This window comes from Triticum dicoccoides, chromosome 2A (assembly GCF_002162155.2).
Source record: "Triticum dicoccoides isolate Atlit2015 ecotype Zavitan chromosome 2A, WEW_v2.0, whole genome shotgun sequence".
Classification (NCBI taxonomy): domain Eukaryota; kingdom Viridiplantae; phylum Streptophyta; class Magnoliopsida; order Poales; family Poaceae; genus Triticum; species Triticum dicoccoides.
In genome coordinates this window covers 670985473-671004250 of record NC_041382.1, presented here as the reverse complement: position 1 = coordinate 671004250, position 18778 = coordinate 670985473, and the positions used below count along the sequence as shown (strand labels likewise).

The 18778-nt window shown below is 48.0% G+C and overlaps 1 protein-coding gene across 2 annotated transcripts; it reads right to left on the bottom strand.

The window, feature by feature from the left end:
- Positions 1 to 371: 371 nt before the first annotated feature.
- On the bottom strand, positions 372 to 5418 carry LOC119356109 (anthocyanin regulatory R-S protein-like). Of its 2 annotated transcripts, XM_037623015.1 has the most exons (9): positions 5374 to 5418; positions 4952 to 5118; positions 4563 to 4817; positions 4335 to 4431; positions 3696 to 3710; positions 3545 to 3601; positions 1173 to 1841; positions 676 to 1068; positions 372 to 584 (listed from the first exon to the last, which is right to left on the bottom strand). In XM_037623015.1, the coding sequence occupies exons 2-9, from the start codon at positions 5098 to 5100 to the stop codon at positions 513 to 515; spliced, it is 1707 nt and encodes a 568-aa protein (XP_037478912.1). In that variant the 5' UTR covers positions 5101 to 5118; positions 5374 to 5418; the 3' UTR covers positions 372 to 512. The 2 variants fall into 2 exon arrangements, with proteins under 2 accessions (XP_037478912.1, XP_037478911.1); XM_037623014.1 differs by lacking the exon at positions 5374 to 5418 and having other exon boundaries at positions 4952 to 5353.
- Between the last annotated feature and the right edge of the window lie 13360 nt (positions 5419 to 18778).

Genomic DNA, 18778 nt, shown 5'->3' with positions numbered 1-18778 from the left:
AGACAGAGCATGCTTCAGCAAATTATTAAGTACAGTTGACCATGGCGAAGTTTCATCACGTGATTTACTGCTTGTGTGCTGATCTGCTCGGCACCGGGACAGAGGGGGTGATCACGAGTGTATTTGGGCCATCACGCCCCACGTTCGCCTGCCTCCTCGGCCCGTAAGTGTGTATTTACCTTTGCATCACCTCGGCAATACATGTTCATGGTTCCATGTGTTTAATCCATGTTAATTGTTGTTTGTGAGCTGTGCACGAGATAGCATTTGCCACCTGAGTTGTTAGTTCAGACCTGCTGCATTTGATTTGATTTTATTTTTAGAAAAGATGAAAAACCCCCAGCCTCTGCATCTAGGCAATGCATGCATTTATTTTATTAATTATTCATAACTTTTGAAATCATCATCTTAGCAACATCTGTCGCTACTCCTATCAACTTCATGAAGGGTTGCCGATAGCCACCAAATTTACGAATCTACGGTACCAGTGTCACGCTTTCAACAACATCCTTTCATGGCCTGCGAATAGCTCTCTGAAGTGCTTCGCTAATCATCCCAGTTTCCACGACGCCAGGACCGGCAAACTGCAACAGTTCACCAAAGCTCGTCGGTAAATCAATATTGGCCTCCCGTTAATGGTGCATCTCTATTGCCAGAACAAGCTTATTCCCAGACCTGAGCTCGTATCTTGAGAGCGAGGAGGTCGTCGGGCGTCGACGCGCGCACGGAGAGCACGTCCAGGCGGAGGCTCTTGATGGCGTCGAACACTTGTGTCATCAGCAGCTCCTTCCACCGGCATTGCACCTCCAGGAGCACCTCGTTGTCAGTCACGGTGATGTTGATGACACTGCTCAGGCCGTCGTCCTTGGGGAGCACCCTCTCCGTGTCGTCCCCGCCGAGCTCTGATGCCTTTCTCTTAGAACGAGCTAACACCTTCTTCCCGCCGACTTCATGGCGTTTTCTGACAGCTGTTGTTATGGCCGCCCTGTTGGATCCTAGCTCCTCCACCTTCTGTTCCAGCTCTCTGAGATAGGTTATCGTCTCAGCTAGGATGGATGCCTTGTCCACCTGCAATCACAATCAGAAAAAAAAGAGAAAAGAGTATGAAACACATCCATCTAGTACTTTTTTTCTTTTCTTTTACTTTTTGGTGGTGTGCGTGTACGTGTTACCTTGTGAATGGACGGGACCAATGACTTGAGAATCAGAAACATCTCGTTGAGCTTCTCCCGACGCCTCCTCTCCGAAATAACATGGTTTTTGGTGTTGGTACTTTCCTGAGCTCTCGCGGTGTCGTCGCCACCATTATTTTCCCATGCACCACCGGCCAAAGCTTTCTTCAGCAACTTCTGTGTCTCTCTGGCGACCAGCGTAGCCATGTCTTCGGCCGAGTCCCACGATCTCTTCCAAGCCGTAAAGCATGATGAGCGAGAGGGTTCAACGGAGCTCAAAGTGACAGCACCATTAGTGATCCCATTGGTGGCGGCACGCGCCGGCGGCACTTCCGGCGAAGACATGATCTCAAAACACCCACCCATGGTCCAGTTTTCCTCGAGAGCACCCACGTCCAGCTCATCGTAGAGGCCGTAGAACCCGTTGATCTCCTTCGTGATTCGCTCAAGGTTGTCGTCGGATAGGCACTCGACCTCCCCTAGCTCAAGTTCCCTGGGTATCATCATGGCCATGGTGTTATGGTTGAGGACATCGAACACGATGTCAGCGTCCCCAGTATCGTCTACTGATGGGATGGAGTTCGGCTCCTCCGACTTCGAGCATGTTGGGAACTTCAGCTCCCAGAAAGATGTGCCGATCCAGTTTACCATGCCCTTGTCCTCCAAAACCTAGCAAATAAATTAATAGCACTTTGTTTTATTTTAACTTATTCAAAGGAGTGAACACCATGAAAGAAAGTACTACTTTTCAATAAGGTCCGCTACTTTTCAATAAGGTCCGACTTTAGAGAGGAGAGACGTGAACTTGTTTTAGGCGTAGAAAAGGCATAGTGTCATTTTTCCGAATTCCTTAGAGAGAGTTGTCTTGTGCCATGCATGACTTGCATTTCGTTTGGTGGAGAACTGGAAAAACTCATGGACTGATTTGGTCTTTAGTCTTCATGACCTCATGGGGGAGAATCTAGGCAATTAATAGGAGCATTTGGTTCATCTTAAAGACAATTTTTGATGATAAACAATAACATGTTGTATTTCACCAAGGTACCGTCAAAAACGCAGGAGCGGATAAAAAAACAGTTTTCAATCGATTATGTTTGGACCGTTGGATCCACATCCAACGGCTACCCTCCCTGGCCCAAACACACTGTTTATCTTCCCCACGAACCCCTTCTTCCACATGATCCCTTCTACCTCCATTGCCTCCGGCCCAGCCCACGTACCACCGACTAGACTACATAGCCCCCCACCCTTCCTCGTGGCCGATGACATACTGCCTTTCCCTTCCCTCTACATCGCCTATGTGGTCTGATGCCGCCTTCGGCTATCCCTCTAAACCTCCAAAGGCACCACAATTTCACCAAGGAGCCCGCAAACCCCACCCAAACCCATCAACCTCCGACTCCATCCACATGCGACGCCGCTACCTCGTTTGCGCTTGCCACGGCATCCGTCTTGTGACTCGGGGCTACACGTTGCTCTCTCCTAAATCAGCTGATGCAATTGAAAATTCCAGTTGCCTGTGTAGTAGCAACTGCGATATACTAATGGGTTTAACTCAACCCAATTGTTGCACATGAGATTTGCCCCTGTAAGGGACGACGTGTATGCACCCTTTTTCACCGCCATTGCTGAATCCTACAGTTGAGAATTGACATGTTGTTCACAATTGACATGTCAACTTGAGAGCATCATCTAGAGCTTGAGACTCTACTCAGCCTGAAACTTTGAAAAATCAAAATGATAGTTACATGTTTCAAAAGAATTATGAAAATAAATCTACATATAGATATAGATCTCTTGTACATATATGTAACGTTTTATTAAGAGATATTGTAGCATGCATGTGAGCTACAAAAAAAACAGATGTCTGGATCTGGGAATACAAGTGCATCTACTATTTGCACTCTTTAGATCTACACATGCATGAGTATTTATCTTTGTTGTCTAGCAATATATGGAAAGATGTAGTATTCAAAGAAAATATACAGATACATATATCTGACACATTTTGCATTTCAATCTTACTAAATGTCACTCAACTGGGACTTTTATGTCTCAGTCGATTATATATTCGTGAGATCTTAATAATGAGATCTGTGTAAAAAAAATAGTTTTTCTTTTTTTCTTCCATGTTATGTCACTTGACTGAGACTTGTTTAAGTCTCAGTCGACTGAGAGCTAGTCACACCCTTTGTGTTTTTTAACAAAGAGACTCTATGTAGTATGGCCGGGTTCACTTTCCATTTTTTTGGGTAGTTTGTTTGTCTTAGCTCGTGCCGAGAGGAGAGAACCACACACAGTTTATACAAGTAGACTATGAAAATATGTTAAAAGGAGAACATCGTGTGCTTCATCATGGGACGAAAACTCACTGTGTTTGTTGTCCCCAGCTCAAGCACACCACCCATCAATGGAATGCAGGCGACTGTCTGAAAAAAATGTGATCCAAGATACGTGCAGTTAGGTTGAGAAATCTGATCTGAACAGTATGCACAGGTGATAAAGTGCATGGCGTGCGCTAACCTGGATAGACGCCGTCTGGTTCAACCGGCAGAGGTAGCATGCATGGGCGCCATACATGGTGGACATCATGATATTAGTTAACAATAGCTAAAGATATATAGGAGTACATATATAGATCGGGTGCAGATTAGAGAGTGAGTTAATTGCTCAACCAAGGATGCGGCTACACGTCAATCGATTGATTTTTCAATTAGGGTCACTCCACCGTTGTTGATCGTTGGATGAAGATTGTACGGCGTCTGGACCTTCTTCTTCCTCACCTCCTTCTTCCCAGATCGCCAAACGAGCCGCCGACCACCGCCGCCCCCGGCCGGCGGCGCTCCCGCGACTGCCTCGCCGCCCCACCTTCCCCGGAACCGCCTCCCACCGCCTGTCTAGCCGCCGCCCCCGCCATCCCTTTAGGCCCACCCGCGTCTGGGCTTTTTCTCCGGCGAAGTGCACCATCGCCACACCACCGCTGTCCATCACCGTCCCCACCCTAAACACTAAGATAAATAATGGGGTAGCCCTCCGGCGAGCCCCTTCCTTCTCCTTTCTTCCCTCCGGGCTCACTCCGATGAATTCTCAAAAATCAACTGACGCTAATTCGAAAATGAGTCGACTGTCATTTAGCTAAACTGCTCAAATAAACGTATGTACCTTTGCTAAGAGCGCGCGTTGGAAGGTTTTGGTGTCTGCGCACTGAGCATTGCACAACCAAACATGCTCGTTGCTCGCAAAGCTTCTGCCTGGCAACCTGACCAAATAGCGAACACAAAAATCTTCAGTAAATTAGCACTTCGTCTAATATAGGAGTATCTTACCAAGACAAAGTTACTAGCTCCCTTTGGATTGGTAATGGATTAGAGTTGTTCTTGAGATACATACCCTTGACCAGGGCGGAAGGCGTAGCCCATGCAGACGGTGTAGTACCATTCGGCGTCCCCGAGGTCCTCAGGCGACAGCGCGGCGGCGGGACGCCTCGCCCGGTGGTCGCACTGGCCGGACAGGAGAGACTCGTAGAGCTCCCGCAGCTGCTCGCTCCTCTGCAGGACGAGCTGGTCGGCGGTGATGTCCGCCGAGCTGGTGACCTTCCTCGTCTTTATCTCGCCGTTGTAGAACCCGTCCTTCCACGTCAGAACCCTATGCACAACAAACGGCCGGTATCGTAAGAGGAAAGAAAACGGCTTGCTTCTCACAAATTGAAAAGTATTATTGCAGCTAGTTGGAGTGGTCATCACTCGGATGTACTCTTCGTGTATAAATTAAATTATTACCCTGGACGGCTGGTTGAAATGGACCAGAATATGGCGTAGCTCCAGTTGATGCTCCTCACAGCGGCAGCTAGCTGGTTGCTGAATTGCGTCCCCGTCGGCGGCGGTAGGGTGGGCTCTTCCTGGCATGGACGAACTACTGGCAGCGCCATTACCACACTATTTCCTTCCTTCATATGCGTGCATGCAAACAAGGTGAAGTTAGAGCAAGCCAGGAGGCAAAAAATAAACAAATCAATGGAGCTATAGCCTCATTTCTACTATTCATAGTAAGCATGATGCATCTTCTTAGCTAATTTAGTCCATGCAAGCTGAAATCTCTTTGCTCTGTTGCACTGGCGCTAACTAAGAAACTAAGAAAGTAAGCTAGCCATGACCCATGAGTGGAGGAGAAACTTCCAACTAAAAGGCTGTTAAAGGTTTACTTGGGCTATGGAGACCAAGAAGCTCAGAGGCCAACCTGTCGTCCGGGGAGGAAGATGGAGCCGCTATATATGCAATGTACAAGAATCCAGGGCATATGTTATATAGATCTGTCCTTGCAGCAGACGAGCAACGAGTGACTGCGACGCAACATCAAAGTACTGTGCTGCACTAACATACAATTAGGCCCATCACTTTCTAGCTAGTGTAGTGCCTGCTTGGTTTTCTCGCTGCTTAGTAAAACTGGACTGAGATGCACGAAATCCTCACCGATTTCTGCTTGACGGTGAGGTGACGGGGTAAGTCATTCGTAGGGCCAATTGGCGCAGAATAATCGACGTCGACGACGCCTAAGGAAACACGGCCTGCCGATGCAATTATAGTGTCAGCAGTAGTAGTGCAGAGACGTTCTACCAAGAGAACTATACTTAGTCTAGTAATTAGAGTGTAACTGCGAAAGTCTTGTACGTGTGTTCCAGCACAACCTTTAATTTGCCGGCCCCTCACCAAGGAATCTACCATCGGCATCAAAATGATAATGCATCTTCTCTATCTATGGAAGAAAATTACGAAGTGGATTTACAGAGGTGGTGGTTGGCTCGCAGTGAAAATCTGGAGGAGGTTAGTGGGGATTGGGACATGTATGTATTTCAACAAGGAGGTAGCTGACACATAATCCACTTGATATATAGGGCTCCTTGTCCTTGTGGCCATACATATAAGACATGTACTTAGGGCAGCTCCAACGCGGATCACCAGTTGGACGGCACTAAATGTCTGTAGACATGTCCGGACGTATCCATGGATAGCGGGCGAGGCGCCGGCCATCCAACTGTAGGCATCAAATCAAATGTATGTCTGCCAAAAAAATTCCTCTGCCCAGAGCACTGGAAATAATCAAAGATATACACAATTCTTCAACAATGAAAGAAAAATATTCCAATGCAATAATAATTCAAATCCTCTAAAACACTAAATTCCCTAGTTTTAGAGAGCTGAGAATCAATTGAGGGCAACATTACCGATTTTGGCTTCCAATTTTGACAGGGTCGCCTCGCCGGGCCTCTACAGTTTTGTGGGCCCTATATGTAAGTGCCCCGGTCATGTGGGCTTTCTGGTCTTTTCTGATGAAAGCGGCGTGGCGGCTGGGGGCTTCCTTGGTGGCCGCGTGTCCATCAATCGCCGGTTACTACTTCGGGAAGGAGATGGGCTGAGGTGATTTGCGGCGTGGTCGGCGGCATTTGTGCCCTCTCTTCGGCGGCATTGTTTCCCCCTCGTTCTTGGTGCTCCTGGAGGTGGTCGGCGGCAGGTGCTGTGAGGGGTCGCATTGGAGCAGCGTGGACGCCGAAGGGGAGTGGAGCTGTGCGGGCGCCGGTCCTGCTGCATCTGCCGCTTCTAGTATGAATATTATAATCCAGACATAAAGTTTTGAAATAAAATAGCTCAAATTTGAATTCATCTTATTCGAGCATAAATTGTAGTTATCTCCTTCAAACACCCACAAATGCTTAACCAGATTGTTCTTAAGCTGCTCATGAGTTCCTCGTTGGCGAATCTGTTGATGCATTTGGATGAAATCATCAAACATCGCCAGATTCTGCTTTGGAAGATGGATATGATCACTCATCTCTTGAAATTACAGACCTCGGCAAACTCCTCACTCTCATCCTGCATAATTATGTTGCGCATGATCACCCAAGTTGTCATCACCTTCCATAGTGTCTTTGGATCCCATAGTGTAGCAAGTCCGCGAACTACTGCAAAGCGGGCTTGGAGCACTCCAAATGCCCTCTCCACATCCTTTTTTATCACTTTCTTGTTTTGTGGCGAAGTGTCATTTCTTGTTACCCCTTGGCTTAGAGATGGTCTTGATGAAGGTCGCCCATGGAGGATAGATACCATCATAAAGATAGTATCCCATGTTGTAAGCGTGATCATTGATGGTATAGTGCATGTACAAGCTTCGCCCACAACTTTGCAAATAACGGAGACCGTTGTGGCATGTTGATGTCATTGTCAGACCTAAGCATGCAAAAGAAAGAGTGTCAAATTCATAGGTCTCGTGATGAAACCGCTTCAAGAATTATGGCAATCTTTTTTTGCAATGGCCCTGATATTGACTCTGTTGAGCATATGGGCAGTTTTTTCATTTCCAGTGTATGCCAGGGATACAAAAATACCTGGAAACCACTTTGATTCTTCAATTTCCATGAGCTTTCTTGTGTCTGCGGCATTTGGTTCTGTCAAGTACATCAGTCCAAACACACCCTGACCACAACAGTAGCAAAATTTCAGCCATCTGGAGGCATTTGTCGAATCTGGAGTTGTGCCATATGCAAGCATCGTCATAGCAGCCATGCACTCCTGATAATCAGAGAACCAACTGTTTCCAATGTCATCCCTCTTCAACTTGAAGTAATCATCATTGGCCCTGACACGTTTTAGATGCGTTCGAACACGCGCCACCGCATCCAAAATCGGCGACCTAAATAGGGTTCGAATAGCGCATCGGGGGCAAAGCAGTCATCGTATGATATCATAAGGCATTGTCCCCTCTATCACTTCAACACTTGAAGTCCCTTTATTGAACCATTGTAATTGAGAAGATGCTCCTCTGCACACTATGCGTCTTCAAGAATCACCCTGATATTCGCCATTTCAACATCACCTTCATGCTCAACCGACAAATACTAATCCATGAACTCGACATAGAAGTACTCCTCATTCGAATCGATCGTGTTTGCTTCAAACTAAACAACGAGAACGTCAAAAATTGGCAACGGCATTTGATTGAACACTTGTCGGGTGTGGTGCCCACCATGAACTCCGTCGGCAGGGGCGAAGGATACCTAGGTCGCAGCTGGTTCCGAGGTGGAATGGCGGTGTAGGAAAAACAAAGCATGCACCTAGCCGAGGTAGCGGAGGTCTGAAAAGGCTCGGGTGATGTCAAAGGTGGTACAAAGGCAGTGGCGGAGTCCATTAGTATGGATATATAGCACAGGAGGATGGACGGACCAGGGAGAAACACAGGCTTCGGGTGGGGCTTTTGGATGGGCCCGAGTTTCGTAGTCCGACGTGGTGGATATCGGTGTCAAAACCGTCGGATCTCGGGTAGGAGGTCCCGAACTGTGCGTATAAGGCGGATGGTAACAGGAGGCGGGGGACACGATGTTTTACCCAGGTTCAGGCCCTCTCGATGGAGGTAAAACCCTACGTCCTGCTTGATTAATATTGATGATATGGATAGTACAAGAGTAGATCTACCACGAGATCAGAGAGGCTAAACCCTAGAAGCTAGCCTATGGTATGATTGTATGTTGTCCTACGGACTAAAACCCTTCGGTTTATATAGACACCGGAAAGGGCTAGGGTTACACAAGGTCGGTTACAAAGGAGGAGATATACATATCCGTATTGCCTAGCTTGCCTTCCAAGCCAAGTAGAGTCCCATCCGGACACGAGACGAAGTATTCAATCTTGTATCTTCATAGTCTAACAGTTCGGCCAATGGATATAGTCCGGTTGTCCGGAGACCCCCTAATCCAGGACTCCCTCAGTAGCCCCTGAACCAAGCTTCAATGACGACGAGTCCGGCGCGCAGTATTGTCTTCGGCATTGCAAGGCGGGTTCCTCCTCCGAATACACCACAGAAGAATTTGAATACAAGGATAGTGTCCGACCCTGCAAAATAAGTTCCACATACCACCGTAGAGAGAATAATATTTTCACAAATCTAATCTGCTAACTTGTTTTGGCAACATGACATTAAGCCATGGCCCGGTGATTATTCGAACCGTTTCCTTTAACTAGCCCCGCACATAACGCGAGGCAGTTTTTTGACACGTCTTGTCAAAGCAGGGATCGTGTCCCCCTTATTACGGGATTCTCATCAATACGGGCGTGGGTAACCCAACCGCGCCATCGATTACGGCGCTCGGGGGATAAGCGAGTTTTACCAGGCTAGTGGGGGCGCATAGCTTCGGCCGCCCTTATAAAGAGATAAGGTTTAACCTTTTTCTACCCACGCCTTCTTTCTCCTTGCCTATCCGTTCTTGCGCACTTGAGCTCCAACGCCCAAGCCCACATCCTTCCCCTCAACCTTCTCCAAACATGTCCGGAGCGGGGGGCAAATGGATGGCTTCCTCCATTATGGAGGGGCACATCAAAAAGTTGCGCGGCGCCGGATACTTAGCCGCGAATATCGTGCATCGGCTGCTCGCTGCGGGGCAGATCGTTCCTACCCCGGAACCTCATGAGAGGGTAGTTTTCCTCCACCACTTCCTCCGTGGACTGGGGTTTCCCCTTCATCCATTCGTCCGTGGTCTCATGTTCTACTACGGGCTGGACTTTCATGATCTGGCCCCAAACTTCATCCTCAACATTTCGGCGTTCATCGTCGTTTGTGAGGCTTTCCTCCGCGTCCGGCCCCACTTTGGCCTATGGTTAAAGACCTTCAATATCAAGCCGAAGGTGGTGGGCGGCCAACAAGCAGAATGCGGCGGAGCCATGGTGGGCAAGATTCCCAACGTTATATGGCTTGAAGGCTCCTTCGTGGAGACCATAAAGGGGTGGCAATTGGCGTGGTTCTGCATCACTGAGCCGCGCGACGCCAAATGGGTGGCTGCCCCCAAGTTTCGATCCGGAATTCCCACGCGGATCACCTCCTGGAAAGAGAAGGGCCTGTCCTGGGGTTCATCGGTAGAGCTGGACGGACTCCATAAATCTATTCGGAATATGGACGGCAAGAAGCTCAAGCTTGTCAATATAGTCCAGGTCATGCTCATCCGCCGGATCCTCCCGTGCCAACAACGGGACTTCAACTTGTGGGATTTTGACCCAGCCCAGCACCAGACTCTGAGCGAGCTCTTCGACACGACGCACAAGGACATCTCGAAGATGTTGTTCAAGGGCACCGAGGTCCCTCCCTCCCTCACCGAGGAGCGCGGGCTAAGCGCGAAGCGCCAAGCGCATTCGGTGAGTTCTATACATCCGATAGGATATTTATCTTCCCCAGCTTAACCATGTGCGGGGTCTGAGCTCCATGCCTTTGACAGGACTGGGTGGAGACGTCGGGGCAGATTAACTGTCCGGCCCCTCTGCCCGAAGACACTGCAGACGCTCTCCTGACGGAGATGCTGACTCCGGCTCCTTACAAGGTGCCGGAGAAGACCAAGAAGGCCAAGGGAACCCGAAAGAGTTCCCGACGCCAGGGTTTATCGGACTTATCATCGGATAACTCCGCGACGCACTCCTCCCCCGAAGATGAGGAGGAAGATGAAGATGTTCCCCCTCTAGTCGGGGGAGACAAGAAAAGGAAGGCCGCCCCTACTGGGGAGGGGGGGCAAAGGGTCCAAGAAGGGAAGGACTCTCCTGCCGGACTACTCCACCACCGCCGCCGAAGGCGAAGACGAGTGGCTGCTCAGGGCCAAGCCCCTGGCGAAGTCGTAAGTATTCAGATACCGGAGTAACTCATAGCATTCCTTTGTCGCACTGCTTCTCCTAACACCGAATTATGATTATGCAGACCGCCATGAGCCCGTATCGATGTACCGTCGGATGGCTCCCTGGGCTCGTCAGATATGGATAGCGATCCACTTCCGACCGCCACATCCCCTTGCCCTACGGACAACGCCGAGGTATTTTCTCAAGAGGCACCGGGTCGAGGGGAGACAGTCCCAGAGGCGCCTCAAGGCGACCTTCCGGACTCCGGGAGCAGAGGGAGCAAGGCTCCCGAGGGCTCCGAGTTCGGCCATCAGCCGAACACCGCGCCGGAACCTCCAATGGTTCCGGACTCAGGCAGGCGGCCTCCTTCCAAAAAGGGGCAAGACGCCTATGCCGGTGACCTCTATCCACCGAGAGGCACCGGACAATCTGCTGGGAGCGCTTCGTAGCGCTTCCATCAATAAAGAGCACCGCACTATTATGAGTGCGATGGTCCAGAAGGTTCAGTCCGCCAAGAGCAGATTGACTGAAACCTGTGCCAGCCTTCTAACAGGCTTTGTGGTAAGTTTTTGAAATATAGGAGAAATATTAACGCATAGACAGTAGCCCCTAATGCTCTGTTCGGTGTTCACAAATAAAAGCCGAACAGAGGATCAAACAATATCGCAGGAGTCTAATATAAGTATGTCTATATGTGTATGCAGGCTTCACTGCTGGCCTCTGCCGCACTGACTGCGGAGGTCGCCGCACTGAAGCAGGACCTTAAAGGGTCCAAGGAAGAGCTCGGCCTTGCCTAGAAGGAGCTCGAGAAGAGCACAGGTAAGTAGTACCTAGTCTATGGATATGTATAAAAAGAATGGGATTGCAAAATGACAGGATCATCGTAAATTTGCCAGGGGCCACGACCGAGGTGGCGACCCTGAAGCAAGCGCTATCCGAGGACGAAAACAAAGCGGCCAAGGAGTGCACCGAGCGGGCAAGGCATGAGGCACGGGTGGGCGAGGTGCAGCAAGAGCTCCACGCTCTCGTGACGAAGCACGAGGTGTTGGAGCTTGACTTGAAGACGCGAGAGTCTGAGCTTGCTGCGGCCCTCGAGAGCACAAAGAATGCCAAGGCCGAAGCCCAAAAGGCCCTCCCAGAGATTGATGCGATGAAGAAGATAGCAGCGGGTAAGGCATTCTATATGCAAAGCAAGCATGTGAAAGTAAATTACTTGTTACTTACCCGAATCCGAAGCTCTCCAGGAGCATTCGCAGATTTGCCCCGCAGCGTGTCGGATGCCGCAATGTTTTACCAGGCCGAGGAGGGAAGCTCAACGGAGAAGTTGTTCTGGGCCCAGTATACTGGGACCGAACACCCGGTGCCTATGAGCGACCAGCTAAAGCAGCTGGTCGAGCTACACAAGGTGGCCGAACAGGCCATGCAGGGCTTTATAGTCCAGCCATGGCCTGGCGACGCCCTTCCGAACAGCTACTTTGGCCTGGTGAGGCGGCTTGTGGATTCCTGCCCACGGCTGGACCTTGTCAAGCGGTCCGTCTGCATCGAAGGTGCACGCCGGGCTTTCGCCCGTGTGAAGGTGCAATGGGCCAAGCTAGACGCTGTAAAGCTGATCAAGGAAGGGCCGCCGGAGGGCATGGAGCATCGCCACCCCGAGATGTACTATGAGGGTGTCCTGAAGGGTGCCCGTCTCGTAGCGGACGAGTGTACCAAAGATACAATATTTGAGTAAACCCGCTCGTGTAATCCTGTATTCATGAAAACTTGTACATATGCGCCATGCAACGCTTGTTTGAATTTAAAATATTACCTTTTGTTCGGCTGTTTATCAAATTTGAGAGATGGCTAGTCGTCGGCTTCTGCTCCCATGCCACGAGTGCTGGGGTGTTCGGGATAAACATGAGCACTCTTGTTCCTATTTTTGGGTCTTTCGAGGGAGGTGCTCAGCACAAAGAACAAGGCAATCGGACTATAATGCGTTATCACTCTCACTTAGCCATAGAAATTCTATACTTTTAAATTTCGGCGAAGCCCCTAGTGTTCGGAAGGCCGAACTCGGGGCGCGATACACGCCTTAAGCCGGACAGGGCCGACTCCTCGCTCTAAGCGGCATAAGTCTTTAAGGACTCGAAAACCTCTCGAACAGCGACCAATCTCTCACCTTATCATGACAGTCAGTTTTAGCTTTCTCTACTGAGGTGCTTAGCCCAGCAGAACCGGGGCACAATCGCAGTAGTTCTCCCAGTGCTACCTTAGCCGATATAGCGGAACGTAAGGTACCAAAACATGGGAGCCGGGCAAACCCAACTATTGACCCAAGACATGATTCGGAGCTGATGCATATAATGCTATAAGTTCGGGGTGCCGCACTGTTGAAAGTGTTTGGACTTCTCACGCCGTATTGTGGGGTATGCTTAAGCCCCTAGCGTATTGGTCGTACCAAAGTATACGGGTGCTGGATGTCACGAATGAACATATATACATACATATATATATATATATATATATATAAAGAAGAATGCAATAAAAGCCTTAATGCAACGCATTGTTTATTAAAAAACGTGCGTTAGAGCAGAATGATACAGGTAGTGCGATAAGCAAAAAGTAGGACTATGTCCCCTCCAAGGGCAAGCTGAGGAATAATATTAAAGCAAGTATTTCACTCGTTACCGTAATCCACCTGGGAGTTCCGTGGTGTGATGTAGCTTTCTGCCTCCTTGGTTGCTGCATCATGTGTTCGGCAATCATACTGCCGAGCAGGGTTTCCGGAGGTTAATGTCCTGAAAGAGAGAAAAATAACAAAGCGGGAAGCCCCTAGTGCGGTTTAAGCCGTGTCTTGGGGCGTGCCGTAGTCGTGCCCCACTAGTAGAAAACAGGGCTATGGTCCAGACCGGCTCAGCCCATTAGTCCCGGTTCAGTCTAGAACCGGGACCAATGTGGGCATTGGTCCCGGTTCGTGAGCCTAGGGGGCCGGCCGGGCCACGTGGGTCATTGGTCCCGGTTCGTCTGGACCTTTTGGTCCCGGTTGGTGGGACGGACCGGGACCAATGGGCCTCGCTCTTGGCCCACCACCATTGGTCTCGGTTGGTGGCTTGAACCGGGACCAAAGGCTTCCCTTTAGTCCCGGTTCATGTCATCAACCGGGACCAATGAGGTGCCTATATATACCCCTCACGCAAGAGCAGAGCACAGTGCTCTGTTTTTTCTGGCCGAGGGGGAGAGGGCTTTGTGGTGCTCTAGCTCACCTCCTATACACATGAGGTGTTTGATGGAATGCCCGAGCCACACTACTTAAGCTTTGTCCTCTCGAAGCTCGACCTCCAAGCTCCATTTTCCTCGAGATTTGTCTAGATTTAGCGGTCCGTCACGCCCCATCCCCGTCTTCACCGTTGTCGATCACCCGCGCCGATCTCATCACCGACACCACCGTGGTGAGCCTCTTGTTCTTATCTTCTTTCTGAAAGGAAAAATATTCTTACTTGTATGTTTAGATAGATACTTGTATCATTTTCTTACATTTATTATTGCATATTATATAGTGCGATGGTTTTGGTATCCGCCCTCGTCGGCCCTCGTCCTGTCTATGATTCGGATTTGGTATGTATATTATCTTTATAACTACTGGTTCATTTATTGTTTATGAAAATTATGCCGACCAACGTGACATAGATTTCATTTATCTAGGATGTATGTGAATCGGAAATGCCAACTGACCCTATTGTCGAGAGGTTAAATTTAGTTGAAGAAGAAAACAATTTGTTGAAGGAAAAAATAAAAAAATTGAGGAGGAGAAGATGATATTGGAGTTGCATGTTGCGGATGTCGTCGATGATCACAAGATCAAGATGAATGCAATGCGCTTGAAGATTAGAAAGATTAGAAAATATGCCATTCATACCGAGGCTTGGTATCATTATGCCGTTGGGTCAATTGTTACCTTGGTTGCGATTATGATCGCATTTGTTTTTGCATTGAAATGTTTTACATAGTTTCAATGTATGGTTTAATTAATTAGATGCTCTGGAGAGCTATATGTTGTTAGATGAGAACTATGTATGCACTTTGGTTTTAATGTGATGATGAACTTCTATTAATTTGGACTCTTAATTATATATAATGCACGCAGATGAACCGGCAATGGATGTACGTGACAGACACACCCACGAGTACATTAAGGGCGTGCATGAGTTTCTTGATGCGGCTGAGGCAAACAAGCAGAATGGTTTTATGTGTTGTCCATGCACTGAATGTGGGAATACGAGGTCTTACTCTAACCGGAAAATCCTTCACTCCCACCTGCTTTACAAGGGTTTCATGCCACACTATAATGTTTGGACGAGGCACGAAGAAATAGGGGTTATGATGGAAGACGGCGAAGAAGAAGAGTACGATGACAACTATGTGCCCCCTGAATACGGTGATGCTGCAACGGGGGGAGCTGGTGAAGATCAAGAGGAACCAGACGATGTGCCCAATGATGCTGCCACGGGTGAAGCTGCTGAAGATCAAGAGGAACCAGACGATGTGCCCGATGATGATGATCTCCGCCGGGTCATTGTCGATGCAAGGACGCAATGCATTAGTCAAAAGGAGAAGCTGAAGTTCGATCGCATGCTAGAGGATCACAAAAAAGGGTTATACCCCAATTGCGAAGATGGCAACACAAAGCTTGGTACCGTACTGGAATTGCTGCAGTGGAAGGCAGAGAATGCTGTGGCTGACAAAGGATTTGAGAAGCTACTGAAAATATTGAAGAAGAAGCTTCCAAAGGATAACGAATTGCCCGACAGTACATACGCAGCAAAGAAGGTCGTATGCCCTCTAGGATTGGAGGTGGAGAAGATACATGCATGCCCTAATGACTGCATCCTCTACTGCGGTGCATACAAGGATCTGAACGCATGCCCGGTATGCGGTGCGTTGTGGTATAAGATCAGACGAGATGACCCTGGTGATGTTGACGGTGAGCCCCTCAGGAAGAGGGTTCCTGTGAAGGTGATGTGGTATGCTCCTATAATACCACGGTTGAAACGTCTGTTCAGAAACGAAGAGCATGCCAAGTTGATGCGATGGCACAGTGAGAACCGAAAGAAAGATGGGAAGTTGAGAGCACCCGCTGATGGGTCGCAGTGGAGAAAAATCGAGAGAAAGTACTGGGATGAGTTTGCAAAGGACCCAAGGAATGTATGGTTTGCTTTAAGCGCGGATGGCATTAATCCTTTCGGGGAGCAGAGCAGCAATCACAGCACCTGGCCCGTGACTCTATGTATGTATAACCTTCCTCCTTGGATGTGCATGAAGCGGAAGTTCATTATGATGCCAGTTCTCATCCAAGGCCCTAAGCAACCCGGCAACGAAATTGATGTGTACCTAAGGCCATTAGTTGAAGAACTTTTGCAGCCGTGGAATGCAAACGGTGTACGTACGTGGGATGAGCACAGACAGGAGGAATTTAACCTTAAGGCATTGCTGTTCGTGACCATCAACGATTGGCCCGCTCTTAGTAACCTTTCAGGACAGACAAACAAAGGATACCACGCATGCACGCACTGTTTAGATGACACTGAAAGTATATACCTGGACAAATGCAGGAAGAATGTGTACCTGGGCCATCGTCGATTTCTTCCGACCAACCATCAATGTCGAAAGAAAGGCAAGCATTTCAAAGGCGAGGAAGATCACCAGAAGAAGCCCGCCATGCGCACCGGTGATCACGTGCTTGCTATGGTCAATGATTTACACTACGTAATCTTTGGAAAGGGTCCCGGTGGACTAGCTGTTCTGAATGACGTTGAGGGACATGCACCCATGTGGAAGAAGAAATCTATATTTTGGGACCTACCCTACTGGAAAGACCTAGAGGTCCGCTCCTCAATCGACGTGATGCACGTGACGAAGAACCTTTGCGTGAACCTGCTAGGCTTCTGGGGCGTGTATGGGAAGACAAAAGATACACCTGAGGCACGAGAGGACCTGCAATGTTTGCATGAAAAAGACGGCATGCCTTCGAAGCAGTATAAAGGTCCTGCCAGCTATGCTCTTACGAAAGAAGAGAAAGAAATCTTCTTTGAATGCCTGCTCAGTATGAAGGTCACGACTGGCTTCTCGTCGAATATAAAGGGAATAATAAATATGCCAGAGAAAAAGTTTCAGAACCTAAAGTCTCATGACTGCCACGTGATTATGACGCAACTGCTTCCGGTTGCATTGAGGGGGCTTCTACCGGAAAATGTCCGATTAGCCATTGTGAAGCTATGTGCATTCCTCAATGCAATCTCTCAGAAGGTGATCGATCCAGAAATCGTACCAAGGCTAAGGAGTGCTGTGGCGCAATGTCTTATCGGTTTCGAGCTGGTGTTCCCACCATCCTTCTTCAATATCATGACGCACGTCCTAGTTCATCTAGTCGACGAGATTGTCATCCTGGGGCCCGTATTTCTACACAATATGTTCCCCTTTGAGAGGTTCATGGGAGTCCTAAAGAAATATGTCCGTAACCGCGCTAGGCCAGAAGGAAGCATCTCCATGGGCCATCAAACAGAGGATGTTATCGGGTTTTGTGTTGACTTCATTCCTGGCCTTAACAAGATAGGTCTCCCTAAATCGCGGTATGAGGGGAGACTGACTGGAAAAGGCACTCTTGGAAGAGACTCAATAATATGCAGGGACGGATATTCTTGGTCTCAAGCACACTACACAGTTCTATAGAACTCTACCTTGGTGACCCCGTATGTCGATGAACACAAGAACAGTCTGCGCTCCAAACACCCGGAGCAGTGCGATGACTGGATTACATGTGAACACATCAGGACTTTCAGTAGTTGGTTGGAAACACGTCTCAGAGGTGACAACACTGTTTGTGATGAGTTGTACTTGTTTTCCAGGGGACCATCTTTGACTGTATTGACTTACAAAGGATACGAGATAAATGGGAATACAATTTACACGATCGCCCAAGATCAAAAGAGCACCAACCAAAACAGCGGTGTCCGCTTTGATGCAGCAACCGAGAGCGGAAAGGACACATATTATGGTTACATAGTGGACATATGGGAACTTGACACGGACCTGATTTTAAGGTCCCTTTGTTTAAGTGCAAATGGGTCAATCTGTTAGGCGGCGGGGTACAGGTAGACCCACAGTACGGAATGACAACAGTGGATCTGAAAAATCTTGGGTACACTGACGAACCGTTCGTCCTAGCCAATGATGTGGCACAGGTTATCTATGTGAAGGACATGTCTACCAAACCGAGAAAAAGAAAAGATAAGGAAGCGAATACATCATACGATGAGCCAAAGCGCCACATAGTTCTTTCAGGAAAAAGGGACATCTTGGGAGTGGACGGCAAGACAGACATGTCTGAAGATTATGAAAAGTTTCATGAAATTCCTCCCTTCAATGTCAAGGCTGACCCAAGCATCCTGATAAACAATGAAGATTATCCATGGTTATGGTGCAATAAGCAAATGACACAAGCGAAGAAAAAGTGAAGACTTTCTCCCGCAACTATTATGATGATACCATGCCAAATTTGTAACAGACGAACATGCTACCATTGTCCGTTTTATACATGCACATGCTATGTGGGTGAAATTATGATACCATGCCAACTTTCAACCTTTTCAGAGTTCATTTTGAAATGCTTTCCAATTTCAGAGTCATTTAGCTCAAATAATGAATTAATAGCAAACAGAATGAACTACAAAACTTTTATGAAAATAAAAACAACCAATTAAAATATTATGTTATGATCAACTAAAATAAAACTATAATATTCTTCAATAGCAAAAAGAATATAATTTTTGTGACCTAAAATCAAACTATAAGTATTTAATTGTAAGTATAAATAAAAAATAAATAGCAAAGTAGAAACAAAATTCTATTTTTATAGTAAAGTAATTCATAAACTAGTGATTCACACAAATTTTATAAAATTCAAATTTAACTAATCAAAATTTTAAAACT

What these genes read in the sequence shown, in the direction of transcription:
- LOC119356109 (XM_037623014.1), bottom strand. Translation starts at nt 5,124, where the DNA reads ATGAAGGAAGGAAATAGTGTGGTAATGGCGCTGCCAGTAGTTCGTCCA. An exon ending in GCCTTCCGCCCTGGTCAAGG is followed by an intron (nt 4,432 to 4,562) that starts GTATGTATCTCA and finishes CTATTTGGTCAG; the next exon opens with GTTGCCAGGCAGAAGCTTTG. An exon ending in TGGTCCCGTCCATTCACAAG is followed by an intron (nt 1,069 to 1,172) that starts GTAACACGTACA and finishes TTGTGATTGCAG; the next exon opens with GTGGACAAGGCATCCATCCT.